The 13,773-nt window shown below is 40.8% G+C and overlaps 1 protein-coding gene across 1 annotated transcript; it reads left to right on the plus strand.

The window, feature by feature from the left end:
• The first annotated feature begins 212 nt into the window (after positions 1-212).
• nptxra (neuronal pentraxin receptor a) lies at positions 213-13,773 on the plus strand. Its single transcript, XM_026165565.2, has 5 exons — positions 213-2,242; positions 6,482-6,764; positions 7,190-7,431; positions 8,655-8,834; positions 9,341-13,773. Exons 1-5 carry the CDS (start codon positions 1,511-1,513, stop codon positions 9,569-9,571), a joined length of 1,668 nt encoding a protein of 555 aa, XP_026021350.2. The 5' UTR covers positions 213-1,510; the 3' UTR covers positions 9,572-13,773.

The raw sequence follows: 13,773 nt of genomic DNA on the forward strand, positions 1-13,773 counted from the left end.
GTTGTCTGTCTTTCTGTGTTGGCCATGCAACAGTTTCTGCAGGGTATCAACTAATTATTTCCCCCACTGAAGTACTTGCACACTCACATGTTCTGGAAAGAAAGCTACAATAACACATGCTACTGCGGCAGTGCTCAGACACTTGCTATGTGCTACTTAATGTGACTTGCTTCTATTTACATTTCTCAGTTACCTCTCTTCATATCTAAACGACTCATTAATCTTTTTTAATATTCTCGATCTAGTGAAGCCCATGAGCTTTTTTCCACAGCAGACATCTTGGATGTCATCTCCCTCACCTATCTTAAGTTTGAGCCTTTAATACCTGTGACTTTGAGCAGTCTTAAGGTAAATCCCCTTGTTACAAGTGTGAGAATGCATACTGCAACGCTCATTTTCATACCAGGGAGACTGGGATTGTTCCCACACCAGCCTATATGCTGGCTCCCATTTTCTATCTAAAGCACATGCATAAATACATTTTTTTTAATTAAGACTGTGCATCACACGGTGTAATGAAACCTCTTATTAGTTCCGGGTCTTTATCACACACACACACACACACACACACACACACACACACACACACACACACACACACACACACACACACACACACACACACACACACACACACTAGGGTCATCATTTTGTCATCTCTGCTGCTGTGGCGCTGTTCCACAGGGAGCCTCCCGGGTGAATTATGGCTCTGCACACATCACATTACAGTATAGCCGGTCTGTAATGTGTTGTTGAGCTGGAAAATATAGCTGTAGCCAAAGGGCCGAAAAACTAATTTTCTCGTGTAATGGGAGGTTTTTTTTTATGTATGTATGCAGGACAAAGCTGGCTCAGAATTTGATGGAAGCTGAAGTGAAAATGGAAAGAACAAAATCACCTCTCCTCCAAAATTTCTTTGCATGTATTCTGCAAAATAAAATTTATCTGTGAAAACGGGGGAGAAAAGGGTCGCTCGTCCAAACCGCCCTCCCCAAAGGTTAAAGTTGTGCTGTTAAACACAGTGCAGGTGGGGGACAGGTGTGTCCTGTATTTTTTTTTTTTTTTTACATTTAACTTCTCCTCTCTCTCCTCCATCTCTCTCCCCCTCGTGATTCCGTCTCGGCATTAACAGGCTGGATTTTTTGCCTGAAAACCGAGGACATGCGCGCTGAACAGGAGGAGGAGGAGGTGGAACACACGATCTGCTTCTGATATTTTCTGTTGACTCCGTGATCACTCAATTATGGTGCGGAACTCTCATTTTTCCATCTCCTGTTTTTTTTTTTCTCTTAAAGCGGGGATGTGAGGAGTGATTTTTGTCCCTCTCTCTCATTTATACAGACTAAACTTCAGTCATTTCACACTTTATTTAGCTTTATTTGGTGGCAAGATTCCTTTTTATTTCTTGCAGATAAGGAGTGTTATTATTATTATTGTTATTAGATTTTTCTAATAATCGATCGCCCCCGCCGCCACCCTGAAGTTCATCGTTATTATATTGGCCGCCGGGATGGTGGCCTTCATCGGAGCGGTTATCTGCATCATCGCGGCTGTCCACACCGGATCCTCCAAGGCTGCTGCGGCTCAACAGCAACCAGCAGTCGACAACCACTCGCTGTACCCGGACGCCGCGGCGCAGACACCCGCCGCTGCGGGCTCCGTGGCCCGGCCCGGCTCCCTGGGTGCTCTCCACGGTTCTGAAACGCCCGATTCAGAAGCTCCTACCTTCAACATCGGGCTCGGCGGGCTGGACGGGGTCACCGGACTCACCGGACATGACCCGACCGTCAGTCGGCTGATCTGCACTCCGATCCCAGCCGGGGAGTGCAACCCGAAAAACTTTCAGCAACAAGCGGACGACCCGTCGTTGTACGCAGGCGAAGACTGGGGCTACCTCCGCACCACCGCGGAGGAGCTCCGGCAGACCGTTCTGCAGCAGAAAGACCAAATCTTAACAGACCAGCGGACCATAAGGGATCTGACGGGGAAGCTGTCCGAGTGTGAGAAGGGGCTGGACGGGAAAAGTGGTAGGAGCAGCGGCAGCAGCAGCGCGGGAAGACGTGGGAGCTCCGCGGCGCTGCGAGGAGGAAAAGGCGCGGCGCAGGAGGCGCACCTGGACCGGATCATGGTGCGGGACAGCCCGTCTGCGACCTCCGACGGTGTCCACCTGCTCACAGTGCGAGCTGTGGATGAACTGGAGCAGGCTATAACTCAGCTCAAAGACCGTATAGAGAAACTGGAGGTAGGTAGAGTGTCGAGAAAAGCACACAAACCACACTCTGCATACAAATCAAGCAGCACTTGATCGAGGTGTAATTAATCCCAGGGAGCAGTATTTAGTCACCACAGGCACCTGAGGGCACAAAGAAGAATCTCCACAGTGTAAGACTGATGGAGAGGGAGCTGTTTTAAATATTTATAACACACTCCTCCATGCTGGCCACTGTGAAGACACCTAGCTGTTTATTTCTTCTTCACTCTAGAGCTCCCTTTAGGATTTATGGATATGACCCATGAAAACAAGGGGTTTATTTTTTTCAGTGAACTATCTGCTACAGTGTTTGTGTCAGTTGTTAATAACACCAAATTTTCTCCATGTCATCACACCTGACATATGTAATGAAGCCCACATACACTGTTGCTAATTCCAGAACTGAAATGATAAAATAATGGAAAGAGTGAAGAGTGATGCGTGCAGGGAGAGCAGGAGGCAGTGAAGGAAAGAAGACAGCAGAGTGACATCAAACACGCTCTTACTTGACCAGATTCAGATGAAGGATAACCTCATTTTGGGGCTAAAGAAATGACATGAATAATTCAGGAGGTTCCTGTTTGTTTGGTCCAAACACAGGCTGATTGTGTTTCCCTGCAGTTCTGCTCCTCTGATGTAGTTTATGTAGGACATGCTTGTGTGGTGGGTCACTTCCTTTGTTCGGTCTGTTGTGTCTGCATTGCCACTGTCAGAGAAAACCTCTATAGGATGCATCCATGTGATCTGTCACACATAACCTTATCACCCTACACTGCTGTCAGACGACTTTCATCCCTGTTCTCACAGAACTTAAGTTGTGCCTGAGTTGAATTCCTGCTCTGTTGCTATTTTATCTCTTGTTTTTTTCTTTCGCCCACGTACTCCCCCCCCCCCCCCCCAAACTGTTTCTTCCACCATCCAAGTCACGTACAGGTACAGCAGATTTAGATTTTTTTTTCAGACCTTGTGAACTGGTGGTCAAAGGTGGAAAGCACTGGTTAAATCCCCTGAACCTAGCTTTCTTCTTGCATGTGGTCTGCAGATGTTGTTTTGCATCATGTCTAGTCTGCTGCAGCTCCTAATACAGCCAGCTATGCCCAAATATTTGTACAGCCAGAAAAACAAAAAGGAAAAATAACTGTCATGATGTCTCCTCACGTATCAGGAGAGCAATTAATCTGAATTGAACATATCCCATCAGCATTAACACATTAGCTTCAATATATTACAGCAGAAGCACCACACAGTGCTTGAAAATTTAAATCAAAGAGCCTTCTTGTTCTGGGTATTATTGTCTGTATTATACAGTAAGCATCAGTTTTTTACTAATCATATAAAATAAGACATTTCTTCTCTTAAACTAGTGTGCCAGGAGCATGAATAAAAATATTTAATTACTGCAGAGGCTGACTTGACTTTTGCTCCAGTGCCACTGTGCGTGCTTTATTTTCACTTGTATTTTTAGTAACGTATTTCAACCACTTCTGAATGTCCTGAAATTTGCAGGATGAGCTCTAATTTGGATGTGCTGCTGATATTTCATCTGTGACCAACATTAGGTTAAAACCTCACATGTGAAACTCGGTCTGCATTTTGCTCAAAGCACTGTTGTGCTTTTAAATACAGCCTCACAGACAAAGAAAGACACACAAAGAAATATGGCAAAAAAAACCCCAAACAAACTCTCCTAATCATCTCTGAGATCATGCCAACAAATGTACTAGCAGTTACAGTTGGCGCTGCAGTACAGACTTATAAAGCAGAACTAATGTGAGCATCATTTTTTTTAGGGTAGCTCAGGTGGTACAGCAGGTCTTCTACTAAAGGTGGTGGGAGGGGCAGATCACCAGGGAGGCAAAGGGAGTGACTGGCACCCTGACTAGACCTCTCGCCCCATCTTTGGCCCCTCATGTAAAATCTTCTAGATCCGCCAGTGGTTGGTAGTTTGATTTCTCGCTTTTCCAGCCTCTAGTCTGCAGGCCAAAGTATCCTTGGGTAAGATACTGATCCTGAAATTGTTCTCTAATGTGTGAATGTTAGATATAAAACACTTAAGCAGGGGGAAAAAAGAGTTTTTGTGAATGGGTGAATGAGACAAGTTGAATACTGTTGGCTCCTTAAGTAAAGTAGAGCTGTGCTATAAACCAGAACCAGACCAGTTACTATTTCCCATAATATTAACAATGAATGAAGCATGACGACACATCTGTTTCAGAATCAGCGATTAAAGCTTTTTTTGTTTTAGCTTGACGATAATGACATATTGCAGCTTTCTGGAAAAAGCCTTGCTGACAGTTTTATTGCTGATTTTATCAGAAAATGCACCCAGTCCTGCAAAGTGGTGTTTTTATGGCTGGAGAGATTGCTAAAGTACATCTTAATATAATGCTGTGAGCATTTCATTGGAAATTCCATCTGTCATCTATCTTTGCTCCATCAAAAACCTTGCATATGCATTAAAGCTGCATATACATGTTCAGCGTGTTTCTCATGAGTATAGTATATTTCCCGGGCATCTCTGTATATCTAGACTGCATATACCATGTAATAATGTGCTCGGGGAACAGCCTGGACAAGCAGGTTTGAGGAAACTTGCTGAGTCTTTATTTACCTCAGTGCTTCCTTTGTGGTTTGAGTGTTCAGTGAATCACGTTAATATGGAATTGTGAGTTTCTGTTGTTTGGTGTGTGATACCTAACTGAAAAGAAAAAAAAATTCTCTTTAGACATGAGATGACTCACCATATTTAGCAACTCAATAAACATTTTTTTGCCATTTTCTCTGGAGCAACAAGTGCTATTAAGTTTAGACTGCTTTATTCATGCTTCTGTTGTTTTAGTGGAAAGTGAAGCCTTAGGATAAATTATGGCCAATGAAGGAAAAATTTGTCAATGTTTAGCTGCGGTGAACTTAGAGATTCAATAAAGATGCTCCCTTATTCGCAAGGTGTCACCACAGCAGGCAGACTTTTTACTCTGGATGCCCTCTCTCACACAACACCAGAGGGATTTGTGTCTCCTTCTGCATTTGAACTGAGGATCTTTTGCTTGCTAGGCAAATGTGTAAACCACTATACTGTGGCGCCTCTAAAACACAGAGATCCACTATTATTAAGAATATTAAAAAAAAAACAGTTTAGAGGAATATTATATAGAAATACATTTATTTAGAATTTTTGCCAAGAGCTGATATCATCTAACTCCCTTCTATCTGCCTGCTTCGTACTGACCTGGCTGTCTGAAGACTGAAAAAAAGCGGGCGTGATCTGTTTGCAGGTAGGCTGAACTGAAGCAGGTGTTTGGGGAACTGGAGACCAGCTCGCAGTTAGAGTTTAGTAGGGCGTGTGGCAGACAGAGAGTGGGCAGGGAGAGGAGCTGAAAAAAGCAGAATAAACCTTGATGCAAAATGAGTCTAGTCAGCTGGAGTAAACTTACAAAGAACTGAGACAATTTGCATGTTAATGATCAAGGAACTGACCTCACAGCCCATTGTTCTTCAAATGTACATTTTATAAGCTTGGGGAAACCTGCAGTCAGCTGAGACTGAAGACGTCACTTGGATGACTAATGAAACGTTTCTCCCACAAAATGTTACGTCCAGATGAACAGAATCAACCTTTTGGGAACTGAGAAAGTTGCACTTATCCAACAAAAGGCATCTGGAAAAATTGAAGCTAAGATACTAGTGAGGATAGTGATATACAGTATATATACATATGAGTGAAGCAGGGACAAATGTCTGTTAAGATTGATATACAGTATATATACACATATATGAAATAAAAAGCCAAAGTATAAAAATAAAATGTTCTCTTCTTATTGGAGTTGTGCCAGACTATTTTTGCCTGCATGCCAACCAAGCAAACTGTGCAACAGGATAGAAATAGACTCACACACGCTCAGAAAACATGCTTCCCAAAATGCTGATGTGTTCTTTTAAGTGGAAAAAAGGTTAAACCTATCCGCAGCATATAAAGACTCCTTATTAAATCAGTCAATCAGTTCTTTTTCCTTTTCCCCAAAACATAGTTTTAGTGTTAGAGTTCAGAGCTAGGGTATACATGAAGTTTGGATAAAGAACTTGTTGCTGCTTCTTTTCTTTTCATATAATACCCATACTGCTAGAATTACTAAACAGAATTCCATAGAGACTGTGCACTTTTATTTCATCCTTAGACTGTATAAACCACATTCTGACCAAGTTTTCTTCCACTGACTTCCTCCTCTGCAGTCAGATATTGGCCCATTTCCTCACAACCAGACAGACAGCAACACCTCCGGAGTGCCAGAGGAAGGTGGGATGTCTGGCAGCCCAGAAAGGTTGCCTGATCTTGGGCACAGAGCTGGTTCTGACAGCTCCTGGAGGATGGACGACTTAGAGGTCGAGCTGGAGAAGAAGGTACAGCTTCTCGAGAAAGAGAGAAAAGCCTTGAGGCTGGAAACGGAGAAACACAATCAGGAAATCGAGCGGGGCATCAATAAACTACACCACCGAATCTCAGGGCTGGAGGAAGGTACGGCATCATTGCAAAGGGGGAAAAATGGAAGAAAAAAGCAGAACATTCGTGTTTGTGTGCAGGCGCATTTTAATGTGCCTTAATGAAAAAGAATTTTAAAATGATGAGAGAAATGACGAGTGACTGATTAATCACTCACAAAATGAATTAAGTTACTAATGATGAGAAATAATCTGGCATAAAAAATAACCCTAGAGGTTCGACTTTCTTTCGCTTTTAATCAAATCAAGCCATGGGCTTTCATTATAATGAATAAATCATGTTCAACTTGTGTAAAAGAAAAAAAAGATGAGAAAGACTATAAAATTCATACCCAGCTTAAAAAACACATCAGATGCTGTGACGAAAATGCAGTTATATAATAAAAGCTGGGAAACTGTTTGATCTGCTTAACTGGTTTCTGGTTTCTGTCACTTCCCCAGGTTTCTCAGGGCATTCTTTCCCAGAGGGATACAGATTGTCCTTCCCAACACGGACAAACTACATGTACGCTGTTGTGACGCACTCCATGCCAAAGCTGCGGGCCTTCACGATCTGCCTGTGGCTGCGCCCCGCGGAGAGAGGCATTGGGACCCCCGTGTCGTACGCTGTCCCCGAACAGCCGAATGAACTGGTGCTGCTGCAAGGCCTGCACGCTCCTGCTGAGCTGCTCATCAATGACAAGGTACTGAGAGTGTCTGACAGTGTGGGAAGTGAATACCTATTTCACAACTTCTCTGTAGTCCTCTGGATTTTCAAGGAAGCTTCTCAGCCTTTTTTCAAATGATTTTTCAGTTCAATTCAGTTTTATTTATATTGTGCCAAATCAGACAACAGTCACCCAAATGTGCTTTATCTTGTAAAGACCCTACAGTAACAGAGAAAAAACCTCAACAATCAAGGTTCAAGGTTTAAGATTCAAACAACCACCTTTGAAAAGCAGTTGGTGACAGTGGGAAGGAAAAACTCTCTTTTAACAGGAAGAAAAGGGGAAGAGCAGCCATATTCTTTGACAGCTTGGGGGTGATGGGAGGAAGACAAGGTAAAAGACACACTGTGGAAGACAGCCATGATCTATTTGATGATTAGAACCTTAAAGGCACTCAAAGCCAGCTTCTGCTTTCTGGATGGTTCATTCTCATGTACAATGTTTGCCACTAGTGGGGTACATAAAAACCATAAAAGGGTAATGGTTTAATCCACTAGTCAGCTGGAGCCTTTCTGTGTGGAGTTTGCATGTTCTTCAGGGACTCTTCCAATCCCCGTCCAAAGACACGTTTGTTAGGTTAACCTGTGGTTCAAAAACAGCTATAGGTGTGAATGGTTGCCTCTCTGTGTGTTAGCCCTGCTACAGACTAACGATCTGCCCAGTGTGTACCCCACCTCTTGCCCTGTGACAGCTGAGAAGCTGTTAAGAATAGATGGATGGATCGATAAAAAATTATAGCCTAAATTTGAATTTCTACTGTCTATTGAGGAAGAAAAAGTGCTTTGAATTAGCATACAAATAAGCAGAACACATCAAACGAAACAGCCAATTTAGACAAGCTAAATAACCCCATTCATGTGTTTAAATGATAAACTGAGATACCACCTTGGGTTGCAGGGTAGTGTAGCGCAGTGCAGTGGCTTTAGGCACAATCCAATGAAGTCATTATGGTAATAGATGCCTGGAGAAAAAGTTGTGTGTCCTTGGAGGTAACAGAATGTCTTTGGTAAGTAAAAAGCATTATAAGAGCCATCTTTAGAACTTTAGCATCAAAAGGTGTCTAAGGGCTTTCTTATGACTTGCAATCTCAGCACAAGCTGTCTGATGACCCGCCTTACCTTCAGAACTGTGGCACTCACAAAACCTCTCACAATGACATCTGCTTCATCTGGACTGCCCTTTTGTTCCCCTGTTCTTAGGTGGCTCAGTTGCCTCTGAACCTCTCCAGGGGCAGCTGGCAGCACATCTGTGTGAGCTGGACACAAAAGGGAGGAGTGTGGCAGGCCTACCAAGGGGGGAGGCTGAAGGGAGAAGGTCACGGACTAGCCGCTGGACATCACATTCGACCTGATGGAGTGCTCATTCTCGGGCAAGAGCAGGTGAATAAAATACATAATTAAGTAACTAAAGTTTTAGCTGGTTAAAAGCAGACAAGAAGCTTAGAGAAAAAGTTCGTTTGGCGAGTCCTCCTGAGTACAGCGCTGCAGTCAAAAGTTTAGCCACTGCGGCTGTGCCTCTGCTCACCTATTGGCTTCTCTGTTAGCTATAATTAAAACTAGAAAATGAAAGCATCAGTGACTTTGAGAAAGTAAGTAAATCCATGAATTATATTTTCTGCTTGCCTGCATTCAGATAGTGTGCTAAGATGTGATGCTATGAATGAGATGTGTATGTGTGATGGATACAGATCTGGTAGTTAAAAGAGCCCGCCCCACATGTCTGCTTTTGTTTCTTGGCTTGTGTTCATACTGATCACCACATCTTTTTCATTTCCCAAATTCAAATCCACGCTCTTGCCAAAGGCAACAAAAAAGCTAAAGCTGTGCTCATAGGCATTAGAAATAAAAGTACATTTATTTTAGGTATGTGTATTTTTTTTCTCCAGGATTCTCTGGGTGGAGGTTTTGACTCATCCCAAGCCTTGGTTGGAGAGTTGTCCCAGGTGGGTCTTTGGGACCGCGTCCTGACGTCCAACCAGGTGGCCAGCTTAGCCCGATGTGGCAAAATAACCCAGGGCAGTGTGATACCCTGGGCTGAGAATGGAGTTGATGTTTATGGTGGAGCAACCAAAGACCCCGGGGAGCCTTGCAGTAAACACAGCAGGAGTTCTCAGTGAACTACAGGGGAGGGTTTTGAAGGGAAAGATTCCACATCTCCAGTATTACCACTAACAAGGGACGTTCTAAACAGTAAACAACTTCTAAAACTGTGTGGCATTGGATAACAGTTGTTTAACATGGAAAAAGAAACTAATGGCATACATTTATATGAAGTGAGAAGGGGCTGAGACACCTAACAGTCCAACAGATGCTCTTATCATCTGGAAGGTTGTGCAATACTAGATAAATACAAATGTAGTATAGAAACAGATTGTATTTTTAAAGTACATATAGTCCATTTCTTAAATTAGAATATAAAATGAAAATTACAGTGTAGATTTGCTCACTTAAAAACAGCAGCTAATAGCTATTGTTAGCAGTAACAGTAGCTAATAGCTAATTAGAACTTGTATAACTACTTAGCTAAAATGCTACACTGCCATCTTTAAATAAATAAATGATTCCTCATTTTACAAAACATACTTTCTTGTTGGGAGTTTTGAGTAGAGGTATTTGAATGTTGTAAAGCAGCCAGCTAACTTAGCGTACCAAACAATTTCTTTACTTAGACATGAAAGTCCTCAATCACTTGTGTTCAGTTCAGTTGAATTTCGTAGATCCCGAAGGCTGCAGAATTAAATGAATTACCACCGAAATGCATTTTAGTGCCAATACATTCAATACTGACAGTTTTTAGTTTTACATATACTTTAGAAGTGCTTACGGCTAATAGCTGATGAGTATTATTTAAAACGGAGTTATCAAGTTCTAATAGCTTCTGTGGATTTCAGTGTTTCTGTAAAATACCTGTAGTGGGTTGTTGAGGTAGAGAAAGTTGTCATCATTTGGAAGTTCAGGGCAATCCAAGCTTCTTAAGTTTTATTGGGAAAAATAACAAACTCCAAAAAGTTCTGTTAGTGTGTATATGGCACAGTAAATGTGTTATAAGAACACACAGAGTGAATGGGTGTATTGTAAAGTTTAATGAAAGTAGAATTGTGCTATATAAATGCAGACCTCATTAACAAGAAAAAAAGGAATTACATCTGATGTGACAAGATTTGCAAGAAACTTCTGATGATTATCCAGCATTGTGAAAGGTCTTGATTTCGCTGTAAGACAACTATTTACTCCATAGATTTTGTACAAAATACAATATGAATGAGTTTAATGGCAGATACTGTAACTTTTGAAGAATGGCAGATGATGTATTTCGAACACTTTTGCTAAGTTAGCCAGCTGCTGCAGTAGTGTTAATTATATACATTGTGTGAGACTGGCAATCGCCTTTTATCAAAGTCTTAACAAGAAAGCAAATAAAGAAAATTCCAACCTGTGGAACTTTTACTTAAATCAGCTAAAAATAGTGGCTATGATGTCATTTAGCAGTCAGAACTGTGCAAAAATTGAATTTTTCAATAGCACTTTATAATATGGCCTGTTACTAACAGTTTAATTCTCTACCATAAAATACCATAAAATGCCATTTTATGGTATTTTATCTAAAATTATAATGTAATTTTTTAAACCTATAAATACTTAGATTCACTAAAAAGGGTGGTTATAATCCAATGCTTGTTTTCTTAAGGGTTTTTTTTAATAAGTAGGAATATGTACATCTATTACCAAAAATTCATCATGCGCACCAAAAAACTGACATGTATTTACAATTTAAGGTTGGAAGGTTAAACCACTCTATAATATGGGCTGCATCCATAAATGTACTGCATACTAACAAAATAAACTAAAGAAATATCATTTGTGTTTGTACCGAAACATATGGAACTTTCCACCCACCTAAATTACGTACTTTATTCCTTACTTTATTACTTTATTCTTTTTTCTAAAAACTTCACCCCCTTATTGTCATTTGAAATGGAATACTGTTAGTCGTAGGCTGTATTATAAAGTGCTACTTTATAAGCAACTTTTCCATTTATTCATTTATTTTTAAGCTGCCACATTGTATGAAAAATAATGAGTTGATCTCAGTCTCAGAGATCTGACCTCTACTATGAAAGCGAGAGGTTGTGTCAAGCCAGCAGAAACCCAGCAGGGTTGGGCAGAAGTTAATTAAGGGCTGTGACTGCTTTAGAGTTTAAAGTCAAGGTAAGGTGATGAAAAATGCTGGAGAAAGTGGTAGGAATATTAAGCAGTAGGTGGCAGCCAGGAGTAGATGATGAAAGAGAATGAAAAGAGAAAGTGGGGATAGAGATGGATCGGATACTTGTTATAAGTGATGCTACATTGTTTTCACCCCTGCATGATGTATTCATATGCTTTTATTGTCTTGCCACTGCAATGTGTTGCTCACCGATTTCACAGAAGAGGACAGAAGCGTTTGCATTCATGCAAAGGTGGCTGTCTGTGTGTCTGCCTTTAAAGGTCAGGGGGGTCTGTTTTAACCCCTAATTACCTGAAATTACAGAAATATTTTTCCCTAAGGAAATTCTCAGTACAAACAGAATGTTTTTAATGTCTTTAATGTTTTTACTCATTTCTTGAATACATTTTTCTCCATTTATGTAACCTGAGAAATTGAGAAATCAAGGTAAAAATACACCCAACCAATAAAATCTCAAATGATCACACTATACCTTATCTTCTTTAAATGGATAGATACATAAAGCCCTGCACATCTACATTCTTAGATACTCTTTGATTTTAAACATGCAGCCACTCAGTAACACGGGTGATCTGATATCTCTGTGTTGGTGTTCTTCCTGCATCATCATAATAACGTTGATCCAGTGATGTTGTCTGAGCATTCAGTTAGCAATCGAAATTTAAAGAAGTAAAGTTACTTTCTTTCCAAGCTCTTTAACTAATGGCATACATTTGTATGAAGTAAGAAGGGGCTTTATGGTTCCTTCAGAAACGCTTAACGGTCCAGCAGATGCTCTTAACATCTAGAGAGTTGTGCAACATAAGATAAAGATAAATGTAGTTTTCAAACAGATTGTATTTTTAAGGTACATATAGTACAATTTCAAAATGAACATATAAAATTAAAATTATTATATTGCTTATGTAATGTTAGCGGTTAGCTATCCGAAACGCTTATGATTAGCTAGCTTAAAAGCTATACTCTTACCTTTAAATGAAGGATCCTACATTAACACGGATGATGTCTCCGCGTTGGTGTTTTCCCTGCGTCGTCACAATAACATCGGTCCAGGATCAGCAGACCAGTGACATTGTCTGAGGTCACTGTTAGCATTAGCCAAGAAGTTAGCTAATGCTTCTAAAAATTATCACAAAAACTCAACATGAGCAACCTTTAGAAAATAGCAAACCCTAACTTGATGATATATTTATAATACTTTATGACTTAATAAATTAAAAAAACATAAAACGAAATGCCCCTCGTTAAACAAAACTTTCTTTTCACCATATTGCAAAGCTATGACATCATAACATCCTGATGGGTCAGCTGCAATGTTGATTTTGGACCAACATTATTATGATGACGCAGCAAAGCTAACAACACGGGGATATGAGATACAGTTAGTAACTATTTCAGCTGTAATACATTCCATGCATGAGTTGTACTGTTGTTTGTAATATGCCTTAGTGAGTTTCATAAAAATCCACCTCTAACCATTATTCTCGACTGGTTTATGAGACATGCTGTTGAATGCAACATTTCTCTCACACTAGCTCTCCCTAGCATACAAAAAAGATCCTTAGTGGAAAGTGCCTGCCAGGGTGTTTGTACCCATGTAAACAAATCATCAAATGAATTGTCCTGATGTAAAATTCTCATCGCAAGATATTTTGAGCTAATTAAGCATCTGCATTTCTGTGAATTCCCCGGGGCTTTTTTGAAGACGTAAGAGGTTTGAGTAAACATTTGAAAACGCCGTCACTAATTGAAACGTCTGCACAGTGCCGCCAAACTGGTGCTAAATCAGGTCAGAATCATCTTGCTGTGGCTAATAGTGTCTTTGATGATGCCTCTCAGTCTGCAGTGGCGATATTATATGTCATGCTTGGTGTCTGTTCAGCTCCCGCCTGAGCTTTGTTTGGGCTTTTTGATAGTAGTGTGGAGTTATATTGTTTACAGCTACTGGAACTGATTCTTTTCCATTGTATGCATTGGTATCTGTCTGATTTAATGTTGTTGAAATACTGTATGTCCATGTCTTGTGTGGTGTTGTATTGTTCTGCACATGTGCCCTGTACAAAACTCAAATCTTTATTAAAGTAATAATTTTCA

The sequence above is a fragment of the Astatotilapia calliptera genome, chromosome 4, assembly GCF_964374335.1.
Source record: "Astatotilapia calliptera chromosome 4, fAstCal68.1, whole genome shotgun sequence".
Lineage (NCBI taxonomy): Eukaryota > Metazoa > Chordata > Actinopteri > Cichliformes > Cichlidae > Astatotilapia > Astatotilapia calliptera.